At 46.8% G+C, this 20,085-nt stretch overlaps 1 protein-coding gene and 1 long non-coding RNA gene across 2 annotated transcripts; both read left to right on the top strand.

The window, feature by feature from the left end:
* Nucleotides 1–11,084: 11,084 nt before the first annotated feature.
* Nucleotides 11,085–12,402, top strand: LOC119773755. Its single transcript, XR_005279451.1, has 3 exons — nucleotides 11,085–11,142; nucleotides 11,480–11,835; nucleotides 12,169–12,402. It is a non-coding gene; the product is annotated as an uncharacterized LOC119773755 (long non-coding RNA).
* A 2,046-nt stretch (nucleotides 12,403–14,448) lies between these two features.
* LOC119773748 (cyclin-dependent kinase inhibitor 1C-like) lies at nucleotides 14,449–16,211 on the top strand. The gene is made up of 3 exons (XM_038270875.1): nucleotides 14,449–15,102; nucleotides 15,177–15,267; nucleotides 15,565–16,211. The coding sequence occupies exons 1-2, from the start codon at nucleotides 14,577–14,579 to the stop codon at nucleotides 15,263–15,265; spliced, it is 615 nt and encodes a 204-aa protein (XP_038126803.1). The 5' UTR covers nucleotides 14,449–14,576; the 3' UTR covers nucleotides 15,266–15,267; nucleotides 15,565–16,211.
* The last annotated feature ends 3,874 nt before the right edge of the window (nucleotides 16,212–20,085 follow it).

The raw sequence follows: 20,085 nt of genomic DNA, 5'->3' as shown, positions 1-20,085 counted from the left end.
CTCCTGCAGCAAAACATTCCCATTAAATTGTTCTAATGTCTGTACTTTAAATGACTGAGGTGACATTAATGAGGATAGTGCTCTCAGGGCGGAAGGTTTCCCTCCCTTTCCTGCAAATGTTATAATGATTTACACAATGATTTAATCCCTGCATGCATTTGCAAACAAACTCTTATTTTGTATTTGCCGAAATGTCTTCTTCCTTGCTGAGAAGCCTTTATGTTGTTATTATCTTTATGGATAATAAGACGATATAGATGCCTCTGCAGATCTCACTCATTTGATCTGTTGAAAATTATCCCTCTGAAAGTTTACAGTGCTGTTACATCATTTTCATTCTGGTAAGTTAAAGATGCACGGCTTTATTTTATAGCCTACTTTGTTTCTTTCCTTCAAAGTTGGGATCTTTTACGGGAAAATAATAAAAACGGCAGCAGGAAAAGGCTCAAATACGTGAGAAACCCGGAGGGTTGGCAGTTAACGTTACTAACTACACCTTTGAAACACATAGCAGCTAGTTAAAAGTACATTACATGCGTGAGTGGTTGTTAGCATTCGCGGTTAGCAGTTGCTAAACTAGCAGGTTCCAGAGCCCGTCTGATCACAGCTTACCTTCGTACGGATTACTGTGTTCCCACTGTTTGCTGGCTTTATGATCTGCAGCTCCTGAACCCATCCATTCATGAACTGCATATGAGACTCCAAGGACTTGTAGCTTGGGAACTGTTTTGAAGTATAGTCGCTCACTCATCGGTGCTCCACTCATTGTTTGGAACTTCATATGGATCCAGATTATTAATAATGCTGATTTTGTCAACATACCGGTCCCTGGCTTCTCTACTTAATGTGTCCCGGTAAATTCCAGATCCTTTTTGGGATTTTGACATTTTTTTGACTTTTTTCTCTCTACTTCTGTCTCTTCTTTCAACAACAACGTTGTATCAGAGCTATGTTTACGTTTGCGTAGCCGTCAATATGACCGCGACGTCCCACAATGCAACGTGGATCCCGAGCCCTATGGGCTATATGCACAGCTCCACTACTTCCTGAATTTAAGGCAGCTCCTTTGTTTCCTGTCTTTCATTACTGGACGAACTGATTAATCCAGGTGTGTCTGGCCAGTTACTTAGGTCATACACACCTGGATTAATCAGTGCATCCAATCATGAAAGACAGGAAACAAAGGAGCTGCCTTAAATTCAGGAAGTAGTGGAGCTGTGCATAGAGCCTATTAGTATGAAAAAACGTATACATTTAGAAAAGTAATGAAAGGTTTTCAGAATCTCAGAATAGCATCTGTGAAATATAAAGTCGCTATGAAGAAGAAAGCTGTGGCTGTGGTTTAATAGCAAACAGTAAGAGAGAAAACGATCACACTGCGTCTTTATTAAATAGTGTAAAAATCTGCAAAACTTGGAAATAAAACTGCAAAAATCGTCTCGAAATGTGCCACTCACAATATGGCGGCAATCTGACGGCTAGCTATCCACACACGCGCTGGGTTTACGTCTAGTGAGAAAGTCAAATAGTTTTATTCTGAAATCCAAAACCCTCAAACCGGATGTCTTCAGCTGCTGTGCAGTCTGACTTCCGGTTGGTTCTACCGATGATTGTTTTCTGTATTTCTCAGTAATGCGCAGCTAAAGTCATGGTTAGCATATGCAGCTAATCATTAGCGCTTGATTCTTTTGAACTTAAGTTGGAAAAAAGCTGATCTAAGGTCTTATTTTAATAATGTTTTCAGCACGGCTGTAATTGGATAATTACGTCATATCTGCCTCATTTCAAAATAATATAACAAGTAAATCTTATTAACTGGGGCTTTTGTTGAAATAAATACTTAATTGATGTATCATAAAATCTGTCTCTGCTCTTTATATCATCTTTTATAACATCTATTATTTCTTTCCTGTTGCTTATCTTGATTTTTCATAAAGACTCTAAAACATTTGTTGTTCAAGCATATTAATTAATCAATTAAGTAAAATATTTTGTTCACCAAACAAAGGAATTAGACAAATATTTGCTCTTTGATCTGTTTTTATTGCTTCTGCTGTAAATGAATCTTTAAGCCCAATTCAAAATGAAGTAGATTCTCCTCCATAATCTATAGATTTATCGAATTACTAATCCACATTTATCTCTATCTTGTGTAAAAACAACCACAACAACTCAGAAGCAATAACAGGAATAATTAAAACCTGTTCATGGATATTTACTGTTTACTATTGCAATAAAAAGAAAGTTTTCATGAAAATTCCTGACATCATTTTCAGATTTTTATTTGTTAAATATATTTATATCCAATAATATGAAACTTAATGGACATTCTAGCTTTAATCTGACAAGATATTTTCTAGGAGAAAAAATGTTTTTGAAGATACTTTATTAAGGATGAACATTTTGTTTTAGTCTGAAGTTTTTTTTTTTTTTAAATCATCCAATGCTTTACTATAAGGGGCTAAAAGATTAAAAAGTAAAGTATTTATATGTGTGATTGCCCGGGTAGAGATCTTTTAATCTAATGCATAAATGGTAAATTAATGAGTTAATGGTTTCAGTTTGATTTTTCATGTTCCAGGCCCAAACAGTTTGGCCTTAAAATTAAATGTTATTTTCCTCTGAACTTTATACAACTTTTATTTTATTCACTTGCCCGTGTTTCCATACGAGGCTTACAGAAGAATTTTACATTTTTGTGGACCCAGACAGATTTTTTTTTCTACGATATGTTTCTGAGCGCTGCTAAAGAGATAAATGATTACTTTTCTAATTAGACGGTGTTGCTTTAGGTCTGAAAGGGGATTTTTCTATTCATTCATTATGAAAAATTCAAATGTTTTCAAAGCATTATTTTTACTACATTCTTCAAAGTCAGAGACTTCCTAATAATGTATAACTTTAATCAGCTGGTGAAGCTCAGCTTAGTGGTAAAGTAGCAGCGCTTGTTAAATGACGGCAAACCTCTGGATCTGCTTCAAGGCAAAACTGTAGAAAATCTGCCTCATCAGAAGAAATCAGGTTTAATATCTGGAAGAAGATAGTGGCCCCCCTCAGGTCCCCTACAGGACCCCTATAGGATCCCCACAGGATCCCCACAGGACCCCTACAGGATGCCCACAGGACCCCTACAGGATCCCCTCAGGTCCCCTACAGGACCCCTACAGGACCCCTACAGGATCCCCACAGGTCCCCTACAGGGCCCCTACAGGATCCCCACAGGACCCCTACAGGATCCCCACAGGACCCCTACAGGATGCCCACAGGACCCCTACAGGATCCCCTCAGGTCCCCTACAGGACCCCTACAGGACCCCTACAGGATCCCCACAGGTCCCCTACAGGACCCCTACAGGATCCCCACAGGTCCCCTACAGGGCCCCTACAGGATCCCCACAGGATCCCCACAGGACCCCTACAGGATCCCCACAGGTCCCCTATGGGACCCACACAGGACCCCTACAGGACCCACACAGGTCCCTCTACAGGACCCCTACAGGACCCATACTGGACCCCTACAGGATCCCCACAGGATCCCTACAGGACCCCCACAGGATCCTCACAGGACCCCTACAGGTCCCACACAGGACCCAAACAGGACTCACACAGGTCCCCCACAGGACCCCTATAGGATCCCCACAGGATCCTCACAGGAACCCTACAGGTCTCCCACAGGACCCACATAGGATCCCTACAGGATCCCCACAGGATCCTCACAGGACCCCTACAGGTCCCCCAGAGGACCCACACAGGACCCCCACAGGACCCCTATAGGATCCCCACAGGATCCTCACAGGAACCCTACAGGTCTCCCACAGGACCCACATAGGACCCCTACAGGTCCCACACAGGACCCAAACAGGACTCACACAGGTCCCCCACAGGACCCCTATAGGATCCCCACAGGATCCTCACAGGAACCCTACAGGTCTCCCACAGGACCCACATAGGATCCCTACAGGATCCCCACAGGATCCTCACAGGACCCCTACAGGTCCCCCAGAGGACCCACACAGGACCCCCACAGGACCCCTATAGGATCCCCACAGGATCCTCACAGGACCCCTACAGGTCCCACACAGGACCCAAACAGGACTCACACAGGTCCCCCACAGGACCCCTATAGGATCCCCACAGGATCCTCACAGGAACCCTACAGGTCTCCCACAGGACCCACATAGGATCCCTACAGGATCCCCACAGGATCCTCACAGGACCCCTACAGGTCCCCCAGAGGACCCACACAGGACCCCCACAGGACCCCTATAGGATCCCCACAGGATCCTCACAGGACCCCTACAGGTCCCCCAGGGGACCCACACAGGTCCCCCACAGGACCCCTACAGGTCCCCCAGAGGACCCACACAGGACCCCCACAGGTCCCCTACAGGATCCCCACAGGTCCTCTACAGGACCCCTACAGGACCCATACTGGACCCCTACAGGATCCCCACAGGATCCCTACAGGACCCCCACAGGATCCTCACAGGACCCCTACAGGACCCCCACAGGATCCCCACAGGATCCCTACAGGATCCCCACAGGATCCTCACAGGACCCCTACAGGTCCCCCAGAGGACCCACACAGGACCCCCACAGGACCCCTATAGGATCCCCACAGGATCCTCACAGGAACCCTACAGGTCTCCCACAGGACCCACATAGGACCCCTACAGGTCCCACACAGGACCCAAACAGGACTCACACAGGTCCCCCACAGGACCCCTATTGGATCCCCACAGGATCCTCACAGGAACCCTACAGGTCTCCCACAGGACCCACATAGGATCCCTACAGGATCCCCACAGGATCCTCACAGGACCCCTACAGGTCCCACACAGGACCCAAACAGGACTCACACAGGTCCCCCACAGGACCCCTATAGGATCCCCACAGGATCCTCACAGGAACCCTACAGGTCTCCCACAGGACCCACATAGGATCCCTACAGGATCCCCACAGGATCCTCACAGGACCCCTACAGGTCCCCCAGAGGACCCACACAGGACCCCCACAGGACCCCTATAGGATCCCCACAGGATCCTCACAGGACCCCTACAGGTCCCCCAGGGGACCCACACAGGTCCCCCACAGGACCCCTACAGGTCCCCCAGAGGACCCACACAGGACCCCCACAGGTCCCCTACAGGATCCCCACAGGTCCTCTACAGGACCCCTACAGGACCCATACTGGACCCCTACAGGATCCCCACAGGATCCCTACAGGACCCCCACAGGATCCTCACAGGACCCCTACAGGACCCCCACAGGATCCCCACAGGATCCCTACAGGATCCCCACAGGATCCTCACAGGACCCCTACAGGTCCCCCAGAGGACCCACACAGGACCCCCACAGGATCCTCACAGGAACCCTACAGGTCTCCCACAGGACCCACATAGGACCCCTACAGGTCCCACACAGGACCCAAACAGGACTCACACAGGTCCCCCACAGGACCCCTATAGGATCCCCACAGGATCCTCACAGGAACCCTACAGGTCTCCCACATGACCCACATAGGATCCCTACAGGATCCCCACAGGATCCTCACAGGACCCCCAGAGGACCCACACAGGACCCCCACAGGACCCCTATAGGATCCCCACAGGATCCTCACAGGACCCCTACAGGTCCCACACAGGACCCAAACAGGACTCACACAGGTCCCCCACAGGACCCCTATAGGATCCCCACAGGATCCTCACAGGAACCCTACAGGTCTCCCACAGGACCCACATAGGATCCCTACAGGATCCCCACAGGATCCTCACAGGACCCCTACAGGTCCCCCAGAGGACCCACACAGGACCCCCACAGGACCCCTATAGGATCCCCACAGGATCCTCACAGGACCCCTACAGGTCCCCCAGGGGACCCACACAGGTCCCCCACAGGACCCCTACAGGTCCCCCAGAGGACCCACACAGGACCCCCACAGGACCCCTATAGGATCCCCACAGGATCCTCACAGGAACCCTACAGGTCTCCCACAGGACCCACATAGGATCCCTACAGGATCCCCACAGGATCCTCACAGGACCCCTACAGGTCCCCCAGAGGACCCACACAGGACCCCCACAGGACCCCTATAGGATCCCCACAGGATCCTCACAGGACCCCTACAGGTCCCCCAGGGGACCCACACAGGTCCCCCACAGGACCCCTACAGGTCCCCCAGAGGACCCACACAGGACCCCCACAGGACCCCTATAGGATCCCCACAGGATCCTCACAGGAACCCTACAGGTCTCCCACAGGACCCACATAGGACCCCTACAGGTCCCACACAGGACCCAAACAGGACTCACACAGGTCCCCCACAGGACCCCTATAGGATCCCCACAGGATCCTCACAGGACCCCTACAGGTCCCCCAGAGGACCCACACAGGACCCCCACAGGACCCCTATAGGATCCCCACAGGATCCTCACAGGACCCCTACAGGACCCCCACAGGATCCCCACAGGATCCCTACAGGATCCCCACAGGATCCTCACAGGACCCCTACAGGTCCCCCAGAGGACCCACACAGGACCCCCACAGGACCCCTATAGGATCCCCACAGGATCCTCACAGGAACCCTACAGGTCTCCCACAGGACCCACATAGGACCCCTACAGGTCCCACACAGGACCCAAACAGGACTCACACAGGTCCCCCACAGGACCCCTATAGGATCCCCACAGGATCCTCACAGGAACCCTACAGGTCTCCCACAGGACCCACATAGGATCCCTACAGGATCCCCACAGGATCCTCACAGGACCCCTACAGGTCCCACACAGGACCCAAACAGGACTCACACAGGTCCCCCACAGGACCCCTATAGGATCCCCACAGGATCCTCACAGGAACCCTACAGGTCTCCCACAGGACCCACATAGGATCCCTACAGGATCCCCACAGGATCCTCACAGGACCCCTACAGGTCCCCCAGAGGACCCACACAGGACCCCCACAGGACCCCTATAGGATCCCCACAGGATCCTCACAGGACCCCTACAGGTCCCCCAGGGGACCCACACAGGTCCCCCACAGGACCCCTACAGGTCCCCCAGAGGACCCACACAGGACCCCCACAGGTCCCCTACAGGATCCCCACAGGTCCTCTACAGGACCCCTACAGGACCCATACTGGACCCCTACAGGATCCCCACAGGATCCCTACAGGACCCCCACAGGATCCTCACAGGACCCCTACAGGACCCCCACAGGATCCCCACAGGATCCCTACAGGATCCCCACAGGATCCTCACAGGACCCCTACAGGTCCCCCAGAGGACCCACACAGGACCCCCACAGGACCCCTATAGGATCCCCACAGGATCCTCACAGGAACCCTACAGGTCTCCCACAGGACCCACATAGGACCCCTACAGGTCCCACACAGGACCCAAACAGGACTCACACAGGTCCCCCACAGGACCCCTATAGGATCCCCACAGGATCCTCACAGGAACCCTACAGGTCTCCCACATGACCCACATAGGATCCCTACAGGATCCCCACAGGATCCTCACAGGACCCCCAGAGGACCCACACAGGACCCCCACAGGACCCCTATAGGATCCCCACAGGATCCTCACAGGACCCCTACAGGTCCCACACAGGACCCAAACAGGACTCACACAGGTCCCCCACAGGACCCCTATAGGATCCCCACAGGATCCTCACAGGAACCCTACAGGTCTCCCACAGGACCCACATAGGATCCCTACAGGATCCCCACAGGATCCTCACAGGACCCCTACAGGTCCCCCAGAGGACCCACACAGGACCCCCACAGGACCCCTATAGGATCCCCACAGGATCCTCACAGGACCCCTACAGGTCCCCCAGGGGACCCACACAGGTCCCCCACAGGACCCCTACAGGTCCCCCAGAGGACCCACACAGGACCCCCACAGGACCCCTATAGGATCCCCACAGGATCCTCACAGGAACCCTACAGGTCTCCCACAGGACCCACATAGGATCCCTACAGGATCCCCACAGGATCCTCACAGGACCCCTACAGGTCCCCCAGAGGACCCACACAGGACCCCCACAGGACCCCTATAGGATCCCCACAGGATCCTCACAGGACCCCTACAGGTCCCCCAGGGGACCCACACAGGTCCCCCACAGGACCCCTACAGGTCCCCCAGAGGACCCACACAGGACCCCCACAGGACCCCTATAGGATCCCCACAGGATCCTCACAGGAACCCTACAGGTCTCCCACAGGACCCACATAGGACCCCTACAGGTCCCACACAGGACCCAAACAGGACTCACACAGGTCCCCCACAGGACCCCTATAGGATCCCCACAGGATCCTCACAGGAACCCTACAGGTCTCCCACATGACCCACATAGGATCCCTACAGGATCCCCACAGGATCCTCACAGGACCCCCAGAGGACCCACACAGGACCCCCACAGGACCCCTATAGGATCCCCACAGGATCCTCACAGGACCCCTACAGGTCCCACACAGGACCCAAACAGGACTCACACAGGTCCCCCACAGGACCCCTATAGGATCCCCACAGGATCCTCACAGGAACCCTACAGGTCTCCCACAGGACCCACATAGGATCCCTACAGGATCCCCACAGGATCCTCACAGGACCCCTACAGGTCCCCCAGAGGACCCACACAGGACCCCCACAGGACCCCTATAGGATCCCCACAGGATCCTCACAGGACCCCTACAGGTCCCCCAGGGGACCCACACAGGTCCCCCACAGGACCCCTACAGGTCCCCCAGAGGACCCACACAGGACCCCCACAGGTCCCCTACAGGATCCCCACAGGTCCTCTACAGGACCACACAGGACCCCTAAAGGTCCCCCACAGGTCCCCCTACAGAACCCCCACAGGACCCCTACAGGTCAGCGCTGAGTTTCCATAAACCAGGAAGTGTCACGTTCATCTGTTGCCAGCTCTTTTCCTGCATTTAGCAAAGAAATAATTTCATCTGAAGTGTCCTGAGACAGAGAAGAACTGAGCAGCATAAAAGAGGAAAAAGGCGGCTTGGTTTGACATCAGACAGAAAACAAAAGGCTGAGTTTTTATTTATGTTGGTTTTAAGGCAAAATTCTGAGCTAATTATTTCCTCCCACCATCAGTAGAAATTCTGACCAGCAAACCTAAAATCACACTGACTTTTTAAAATGTTTTTATTTTCTGGTTTTCTTCAGACATTCATTAGTTCAAATGAAACTCTCTGGTCGCCTCATCAATCAGCCTCCAGGCTGTTTTTAACCAAAACCTTCTGCTTGTTTCCATTCATTTCAGAGAGTCAGTTAACTTACCTTAAACACGTCCTTCATGCATGTGTGCACTTTAAAGATGAAAGAATCCCACGGCGACACTCAACTGGTCAGCCTCCCCCAGACTTATAATGAGTGCAGACTTTCTCCATGCTTTTCTACAGCGGATGGTATCTGTTTGACATCTTTGCTTGAGGGACCAGAGTGTTTCTGGCTCCTCGTTAAGCCAATCAGTAACCGACTGAAAAAAAAAAGCAGTGAGAAACAAAGTTTATTCTTTAAAGTTGTGTAGCTCGGCTCAGAGGTCTGTCTGTGTAACAAATATACAGTTTATGTTGCCATTATATGGCAATATGGATGGATCTACAGTTATAAGTTTAAACTGATCAAGCAGATGCTGTTTGTTTTTGTAACCATTAGGGGGCGCCATTGAGCCTTACCGTGACCTTCCTAAAAGTGGAAATTGTGATTATGGAAGATCTTTTAGAGCTAGAAGCTTTACATCAGCTTCTACAGAATCTCAGACTAACTGAATGATTGTAAAGATAAATCTCTACATTTTGATACAGATTTTTTTTCTTGGATTCATATTCTGACGTTAATTGTTTTAGACTTTAAGACTTTAGACAGATTTTATTTGTCATTTTGTTTACATAAGTGTAAAACAAAAAAAAATTTTGTTTGGAAAAAGCTCACTGGACAATTTAATCTTTTAAAAGTGTAGCCTTGAAAAATAGTAAAAATTACTGTAAATTTACAGTTCTAACAATTATATATATATATATATATATATATATATATATATATATATATATATGACTATATATATAGTCATTTACCACATTAGCAATGTATAGAGTGTATTTCTTTAAAGTTAAGACTAGTTTAAAGTTATCTTCATTGAAAAGTACAGAGCTTTTCCTTCATTTCAATGTGACCCCAAACTTTTGAACGGTAGTACATATATATATGTATATATATATATATATATGTGTACTTTTCAAAAATACACTCTATACATTGCTAATGTGGTAAATGACTATTCTAGCTGCAAATGTCTGGTTTCTGGTGCAATATCTACATAGGTGTATAGAGGCCCATTTCCAGCAACTATCACTCCAGTGTTCTAATGGTACAATGTGTTTGCTCATTGGCTCAGAGGCTAATTGATGATTAGAAAACCCTTGTGCAATCATGTTCACACATCTGAAAACAGTTTAGCTCGTTACAGAAGCTACAAAACTGACCTTCCTTTGAGCAGATTGAGTTTCTGGAGCATCACATTTGTGGGGTCAATTAAACGCTCAAAATGGCCAGAAAAAGAGAACTTTCATCTGAAACTCGACAGTCTGTTCTTGTTCTTAGAAATTAAGGCTATTCCACGCAAGAAATTGAAGAAATTGAAGATTATACATTAAAAGCCTCTCGGTATAAAATAAATATTTTTAGGAGATGAAAAATCTGCCTCCTGGTCTGTTAAGGAATCAATAGTTTTCATCCAATCATTTAATTAATTGCTCTTAGTTTTTGGGAATATATAAGAATTTTGCTCCAATTCGTATTTACTGATCTGTTGTTACTATATTTTAATTTGACAAACCGGATCTTCTTAATGTTCTTTTTCCTGTTTGGTGCGATTGCAATAGCGGATCTTGACCTGGCCGGACCGGAGCAAAAAAAATAGCTCAGTTCCGTATTTTGACGGTGAAGGACAGAGAAGACGTACGTGGACGGAGACGTGCGGAGGAGTAGCTGTGGATGTGGAACAGCTCTCATTGATTTACATGAAAGACAAGTACTTCGCAGGACATATGTCAGCGGGGCGGAGCGGAGCGCTGACGGAGTATGTGGAATCTGGGGTCACAGTGTTGCGCCGCATATCGGTAGGTCTAAGATAATATCCCGTTAGATATTTAGGTGTATCAGGCTGTATGTGTCATGATCATGGCTCTGGGGGCTGGACTGATTGCTCAGTTCACTCACCTGTCTTACTCTGCCTGGTTTCCACTTATAACTCATCTTATCCACCTGCTCCTGCTGCTTTAAATACGGCTCAGCCCCAGCTTTCGGGGTCAGATCATTGAGGTTTAGATCATTGCAGATACCATAGTTGATGTTATTGAAAGGTGAGAGGTTTGGAGTGCTTGGCAGTGTTCCTGTTTTCCTGATCATGTTCTGTCTCTTATCCACTGATCGGTTCATGTTCCTGTCTTGGCTCAGTGGAGGGAGCGAGTTTCAGCGTACCGTAGTGTTCCTGATATCCTGCCTTGTTCTGCCTCTCAACTACTGAGCTTGCCTGTTCCCATCTGAACATTCTGCCTGAACTCTCTGTGGATTCCTGGAACCCTGAACCAGCCTGTTCCTGTTCTGATTTGAACCCCTGAATGGGCTCCGGACTCCTGGATCTCTGAACTGTCCTCTTCTGATGCGTTTCCCTGACCGGCCTTCAGACTCCTGCATGTTTTCTAGGGGTTCCAGCATCTGGTTCACTCTGGGAGGCACCCACACATCTTGTTGGCAGCCCACCGACTGGATCCTACTTCGTTCTAAGGAGATGAACTAAACTGTTGAACCAGGTTAGTGACTCGCATGGATAATCATCCTCTGTCAGATTATCATGGTCACTTATCTGTGTTTTTCTGTGTTTTTCTCATAAACCAGAGTTTCCGGTGATGGGTGGAGCTCTGTCACAATCGCATCCACTGCAGATCCTCTTTACTTTTAATAAACTCTTTGAATAAATCTTCTGTCTGTCTCGCCATGAATTCTGGGTCCAACCCTTTGAGTCTAGAGTATGGGACTTAATAAACATGCATGATCAACGTTAAGAACTTTATCAGCAAAAAATGTTTTAAAATGAGGTTTGTGAATATTATTTTATCAATGGCACCTTTTTTTTTACTATTCAGGGGTTTAATGGCATCACCTGTTCATCACAGTGATGGATCAGCTGATTGCTGGTGAGTCAGCCATTAAAGGAGCCCCTCCCTGCTGTGTGCTTCTCTCTCTATGCATGTGACTCTGATGACATCACATGGGAACCATGATCATGTCCTGTGATCTCACATTTTCAGGTGAGGCACATCTCCCAATGTCATGTGTCTCAAATGGAATGGAAACCAAACAAGATTTATTTTCTTAATCCAAGCTTTTAAACCCAGTTGAACGGGATAACCTGGAAGTGGAACCCTGCCTGGGGGGCCTGGATCTCCAGCTACCTCACAGACAGGCCACAGCATGTCCGGCTGAAAGACACCTTCTCTGAAACTGTAGGTGGCAGCAGTGGAGCCCCCCCAGGGCCCAGCGATGGCCCCTGTCCTCTTCACCTTGAACACCTGTGTCACATCTAGAAGGACGCAGATGACACAGCCATGGGGGGCTGTATCAGGGACAACAGAGGGGAGGAGGACAGGAGTCTGCTGGGGGACTAGGGGCCACCTGGTGCCGCTCCAACCACCTGGAGCTCAGGTGGTTGGAGTTTGTAAAGATTATATTTCTATATATATTTCTATATTTCATCATCTTTTAAAAATGAACATTCCTATCTCTGATGGATGCCACAGGGGGGCTCTCCATCGTACCGCAGGGCCATGGAGCCAGTGGGAATTACAGCATTGGTTACTATGGCTTCTAATTCCAACCCTGAAACTATACAGATGATTCCGTCTGCATGATTTCAGTGTCAGCCTCACATATTATCTGGAAAAAATAACAGGAAGAGAATCATTTATGGTTCCTTGAATTATTTCAAGATGATTAAAAGCAGCAAAAGGTCTAAGCATCAAACCACCATTTCAGTTTCAGTTCATTTTATTGGACAGTTCTTAGTTTTACACCAAAGATAACGCCATAAAAAAACTTCCAAAAAGTTAGACTTTGGTCTTATCAGCCCATCAAATGTTTTACCAAAAGCCTTGAGAATCATGAAGTTTGTCTTCCTGTTGATCTTTTTTTTTTCAGGCTCTCATGTGTTCTTACAGAGTCTGTTATTTATATATTTTTTAATTGAATATAATAGAATAAGAAATCCTTTTATTTCCCCACAATGGGGACATTGTGAGACAATAAAGGGACAGCAGCAGTACAGCAAAGGTAGTCACACAAATGTGGAATTTAAAAGTGTATAAAAATAACAAAATTAGAGTTAAGAAAAATAAATAAAATACTGTGCTGAAAGCGTTTTAACAATATAAAACTGCACCTGGAGAATAAATAATACAGCTATGGACATTTTTACAGTAATGGATGTTTGAAAAATAGCAGAAAATTGACAGCAGCAGGTTATTTAACTGACTGAGGTAGAAACTGCTGAATCAGCATGAATGGGAGAACTGGTTGAGGTTGTTGGGAACAGTGGTGGTTCTAGAGTCTTCCAGCTGCTGGGAGGAAGGATCTGTGATAACGCTCCCTGGTGGATTTAAAGTGCAGCAGTCTGTCACTGAAGGAGCTGTCCAGTTCAGCACCAGCTTCATGCATGGGGGGGGGGGGGGGGGGTATTATCCAACAGAGATGTTCATTTAGTTAGGATCCGTCTGTTTCCCACCTCCTGCACGGAGTCCAGATAGATAGATAGATAGATAGATAGATAGATAGATAGATAGATAGATAGATAGATAGATAGATAGATAGATAGATAGATAGATAGAAACCAATCAGAATCTTGCTGCGGTCATATCTGCAGTATCGGTTTCTAACCACTAAGCGGCGCTGTGCTCCCATCATTCCCTGCTAAGGCGTCGGCTGGTTGACCATCAGATCAGACTCAGCTTCTAGTTATCTAGATATTGCTGAGAAAAATACACCAGGACGTATCCCCTCATATAGACAACAGTAATGTAGATCAACAACATCTAGATGGACACCTGTGCTGCTTTGGATCATATTCAGGCCAATGACCAGCTGGAGAGTTTGGTGACCGGAGGAACATCTGAAAATGACCAAAGGTTTCTTTAGAAAACATCTGGACTTGATGAAAGAAATGAGGAATAAAGTTGTGAAGATCTGCGGGCGCAGCTCCATCTCCATCCATCAGTATCTAACAGCACGCAGGTAGCAGGGATCATCACGCAGCGCTGCGCAGCGCAGCAGAGGGATGAGGGGGGGGGACGTTTGACTTGAGGAGGTTGAACTTCTCAACAGCCAATCAGGAGCTGCCCTCCGACACGTTGGGAGGTTATAAATAGTGAGCGGTTCTGCGGTGAAGTACATTTAAACCGGTCTGTGAGGAGCAGGGGCGCGCGCTTCACGGTGCTACACAACCACAACAATAACACAACACCTGGAGGCCCGTTACCAAGCAACAAGCCTCCCTTTGGACATGTCGCACGTCCAGTTATCGAGCAGCGCGCTGGAGCGGCTGGCGGCCCGCAGGACCTTCCCTCTCCAGAGGCGCACCGCCGTCTGCCGCAGCCTGTTCGGCCCGGTGGATCACGACGAGCTGAGCCGGGACGTTAAAGCCAAGCTGCGGGAGATTTCCGAGCGGGACACGCAGAGGTGGAACTTTAATTTCGAGGATGACTCCCCGCTGGAAGGAAACTACGAGTGGGAGGAGATGCCCGCGGAGAGGACGGCGGCGTTTTACCGTGAGTCGGTGCAGAGCGGCAGGACGCGCGTCCCGGCGACGCCCGTTAAGCAGACGCCCTCCTCGGACTCGGAGAGCCCCGCTGTCATGGAGCGCTTAGCGGTTCCGGAGAGAAGCAGCGGGGACAGCGGCTCCGGCAGCCCGCAGGAGGTGAACCAGGAGAACCGGCCGGTGACGGTGACCCCGGGGCCCCGCAGACCGGCTCCATGCCTGAGGCGCAAGAGGACGACGGCTGCTGATCACAGCAATGCGCTCATCACAGGTAGTTACGGTTCCTGGAAAATACTTCATCTTTTTAATTTAACATTTATTGATTGTTTTTCTTTTTTTTTAAAGACTTCTTCGTGAAACGGAGGAAATCTGCAGACCGACTTTCCAAGACTTCCATCCAAATGGAACAAACTCCGCAGAGGAGAATCCGCTGAAGGTAAAAAACCTCATGGAACACATCTATGTTAGAATTTCTATTGAGCCCTTATATTGTTTTTATGGTTGCATGATCCACGCAGCGTGATCTGAGTGGGTGGGGGATGGGAGGGAGTGGGCTGGGGGGGAAATCACAGGAGCAGTTGGGGGGGTGAATGTATGATGGCGGGAAAAGGAAGGGTGACGCATTGCGCGGCTTTGCGTCACTCCTCTTTCCGTGGAAGCCGCAGCTTTTCTCCGCAGAATCTGCGCCTTTCTTTCTGCGGAAAAATCAACTCTGCTTTTCTTTCCTCCTCAGGTGCTGACTGCTCCTCCTCTACTTTTTGTTGCACTACTTCCACGCGTGTTTTTTTTTTTTTTTTTTTTTTTTTTTTGAGGACTGAGAGACTTTTTTTGTTTGAAATCACGCTGGAGGATGGAGGGATGCGCGGCGCATCGGCTGCAGCTTTGCGCCTGAGCGGAGCGGCGCATCGGCTGCAGCTCCTCCCGGGATGGAGGCTTTGGGATCGGATAGAAAGAGAGAAAGAGGCCGAGTGGATGGAAGAAGAAAAAGGAAATAAAGGGATTCAGTTTTTCAGTACAAATGTAGCATCTATTGATTTTGCATCCAGCCACTCGACAGTGTTAAATGTTTTAACATCTGTGCAATCTAGAGATAATTTCTACACTGGCTAAAGTGTACAGCTTTATAGAAGCGGTAGCATTTGTTTATTTCTGCTCTGTTTGATTTTCTGTGAAACTATATATTTTAAGTTTATTCTAACTTATAAGTTATTTATGTTTCTCTTGCCGATTTTTAAAATTATTTTATTTCTTTTTTTATTGTGGTGTTTTGCAATCCTGTAGCCTCCCGATAGTCTTTGTTTCTGAGCCTTTATGGAGTTTTATTGTTTTAGTGACCTTTTTCTTTGTTTAATGATGGAAATAAAACATTTTCAAATGTAATGTTTGACAGTTTCCTTCTTTTATTTTCTTAAAATGTTTGGATCTATGTCTGTAGGTCTATAGAACCATATTCAGCTCATTTTCTTTGCATTAATGTTTTTTTTGTCATAAAGCTGCATTCTAATCAAAATGATTATCTATAATAATTTATGACCGTTTTTAATTTGCGGACAATTATTTTCTTAGATAAAATATTCCCTAGAAATACTGCAAACAGAGTGTTTAATCATTTTCTGTAAGCATTGCCGTTAGCCACAGACAAACTGTACTTTAATACCTACTTTATTTTATTTAAATGAAATATAAAGATAGATTCTGATTAGTTTAAAACTCATTAAAACAGGGAAATTCTGCCTTTTTTTAAATCATAATTTGGATATTTTAACTGATCATTAATATTTGCTGTAAACAGATTCTAAATGCTAACATCCTGTTTATATTAAACCATTTTTTTAAAGTCTTGTATTAAACTCTACCTTCATTTTTAATTCTTATTCCCAGTGACGCAGTAACTGATCAATTCAATTCAATTCAGTTTATTTATATAGCGCCAAATTCACAACACATGTCATCTCAAGGCACTTTACAGTTCAACCAGATCAAATTGATACAAAGTTTTCTATCTAAGGAAAACCAGTTGATTGCATTGACTCATTGACTCAAATACAATCCCCCACACTAAGCATGCTTGTAGCGACAGTGGAGAGGAAAAACTCCCTTTTAACAGGAAGAAACCTCCAGCAGAACCAGGCTCAGTGTGAGCGGCCATCTGCCGAGGCCGACTGGGGTTCAAGGAGACAGAAGCAGAGATACAAAAAGCAGCTGTAAAAGGCGGCCCCGTCCAGGAAACACACAGCCAGGCAGACGAGCTCCAAGGCAGCTCCCATGCCAGAGGACGAAGAAAGCACATCCACTCAGTCACGGTCAGAGAAACAGGACCACACTGGAAAACAGGCCGATCTCCAACATCTATAAACAAGGGTGTTGATAGAAGCAGCACAGCTGATGTTTCTTTCCAGGATGACGTCACAGCCAAATCAAATACTGTGTGATAGATACTAATCAGCCATATTTTCTGTGTAGGAAAAAAAGCTTATAATCAATAAAGAATCAGAGATAATAATCAAATGATCACCTTCATTTGTCTTTGCAATTAAATATTGTAGCTAAAATCACATTAAATGTAACCCTTAATGAGGTTTTACTGAACTAAAGATCTTTAGAGGCTGAATTTGTCAGCATAGATCTTGAAACATCACCTACATGATGCTGCTGTTCTATTTGCATAGATCTACTTCACACGAACCCAAAGACCCTTGCGGGGGAAACCCGCATTCAGACGCAGCTACCTCTAATGGCAGCTGCGGGATATAGGCTCAGATTTAAAGGCCTTTCGCTCCTTGTAAAGAAGCAGCAGCTGCCTTTGGATCCCCGCTTTGTCCGCCCCAAAGACCCCCCCCCCCCCAATACACACGTAACCCGCACTCGACAAGGCCCTCCAGAGGACCCACTCTCACACACGCACTGTGTTTACGCCGCCGTGGATCCACCGGGCGTGGAGGCCACCTGCCAGAAAGTGCAAAAAGAAAAGTACTAGTCTTTGTGACGCTGCTGCTCCATTGAAACAAACCATTCAACAGGTCAGACTTGCAAGTTTACCCTTAATTGAAAGAAGCCAAACGTGGGGCCTTGTGTTCATGCCACCCCCACAACAGCATCCTGGGCTATATTTCATCATTTTCCAGAAGTGGTGGAGGCCTTTGAATCCTCCTGGGGAGGAAGAGGAATCTGTGGATGGAAACAGAGACTTTTTGATGCTGACTTTGTCAGCTATAAGCTGTGATGGGAGCTTGTTCTGGTTTCCAACACAAAGCCTCTCTGGCTCCATTCTTTCCTTTTTGTTGCCATATGGCAAATCCATGTAGACATAGCCAAGACCTATTCAGTCCAACCGCAGAATGTCCTGCGTCACAGAACAAAGGACACTTTGTCTGGCTCCTCCATTGATACCAATAGGCAAAGAAAAAAAATATTAGAATGAATCTATGGCTATATCCAGCTAATTAACGCCCGTGTGCCTGCGGGGGGGGCAGAGAGCGCATTCAGCAGCGTTTTAGATGCTCAATAGTTTACATGTTAAAGACAACAGCTGTTTATGTGTTACTTTAATGAAGTCTGCGCTGTCTTACAGACTGGACACATTCAGCCCCCCCCCACCCCACTCCTAGCCTCTAAAGGTGCTAAACAGGTCATCTTCCCCTCTTTGTCCTGCAGCTGTGTAACTATATAAAATTTGTCCCAGTAAACAGAAGCTTTAAGTCGTTTGTTGAGAAGGTTTTGAATTTGAGTCGTTCTGGGAAGGTTCACAGGTTAAACAACCAGCTAAGCTCTTCTTTAAGCTGGACCCACCTGCATTTTAGGCCCATTCCTGCTTTTTAGATAAACTTAGAGCTCAGTGGGAAGATCAGTTTTTAAAATGTTGAAACTTGGTTGTAAATGAGCCTGATAATGGCCCATCGGAGCATTATAACTTCATTCATCCATTGCATGATGGGAGTTTGATGGATGTAAAGAGAAGAGTTGACAGCGAACATTCAGACCTCATTAAACAACAGATCATTACTTTACATGCAGCTGCTGATGGGGAGTATCCTGGGCCCCGCAGGCCCCGCAGGCCCCTAGCTAACCTTTAACTAAGCATCAACAAAATGAACATCTTTTTCCACACTTATTTAAATTATTTTTCTTATGTTAGTTAACATTTTTTCAGCAGATTATAAACATCTTTATGAAAAGAGGCAATGCACTGACACGGTTATATGTTTGTAATTATAAGTGGTGAATGAATCAATCTCCCTTCAAACTGTAAAAATAAAACCGAATGGCTGAAAGTTTGGAACGTTGGAAACAAATTCTAGTGAAAAACTTATTTGGCAAATATAAGAAAAAAAGTACAAACTTTACTCATTTTTTCTGCTTCTAAAAGCAGAGAAAAATAATTAGTTTTTATATGAAAACAGGGGAAAGTTTTGATCAGTTTGAACTGACTGATAGCTTCAGATATTAAAGTTAAAGCACGTCTGGGGTTTCCTGCAAATGTAGCGACTGAAAATATAATTTCAGGGACACATTTCCCACTTGAAACATGTAATTATCAGGACGGTCTGCAGAAGACCGCAATTAAATGTAGAGAGGAGAAAAATCCGTCAGGGAAGGGGTGTGTGTGTGTGTGTGGGGGGGGGGGGTAATTAGCATTTTCCATGACCATCTGGCATCGGCGCAGGCGACTGGGAACAAAGGCGAGCTGGATGGAGAGGAGAGGCGAGTGTGCCATCGCATTGACCTGCAAATGAGGCTTTGTCACAGAGTTAAAGCTCCCTGACCCCCCCTTTCTTACCCCTCCCAGCTCATCTAAAAACGAAATGACAATAAAAAAAGAACTACATCAGATTTTATTTTTTTGAGTAACGCAGAAGGAAGTTGAATCCAGGTCTGACTGAGCTTTGGAGCTGCAGGAGATCAAGCAATGTGCTGCAGATTATTTAGATGTAGAACCAGGAGTCTGCTTAGTTTTATATATGTTTACACATTTTAATTGGCCATTCTGACATTTATCAGTTTGACTGAAAATGTATTTATAATATCTGAAAAACACAAGTACATAAATATACGGTAACAATCTGGAGATCTGAAATTAATTTCTAGACATCCAGGATGTTTATTCTAGATGTGAAGAACGGTTAAATGGTCATTTTGACAAGGAAAAAAAGTTTTTTCTTTTTTAGATATCAGGAATAGATATTCAGTCAAACTAATACATATCGAAACAGCTTGCCATAGGCTGTTGTTACTGTGAAAATATTACAGGATTATT

Source organism: Cyprinodon tularosa, unplaced genomic scaffold (genome assembly GCF_016077235.1).
Source record: "Cyprinodon tularosa strain WSP-4 unplaced genomic scaffold, ASM1607723v1 ctg781, whole genome shotgun sequence".
Lineage (NCBI taxonomy): Eukaryota > Metazoa > Chordata > Actinopteri > Cyprinodontiformes > Cyprinodontidae > Cyprinodon > Cyprinodon tularosa.
This window is presented reverse-complemented; position numbering and strand designations above follow the sequence as displayed.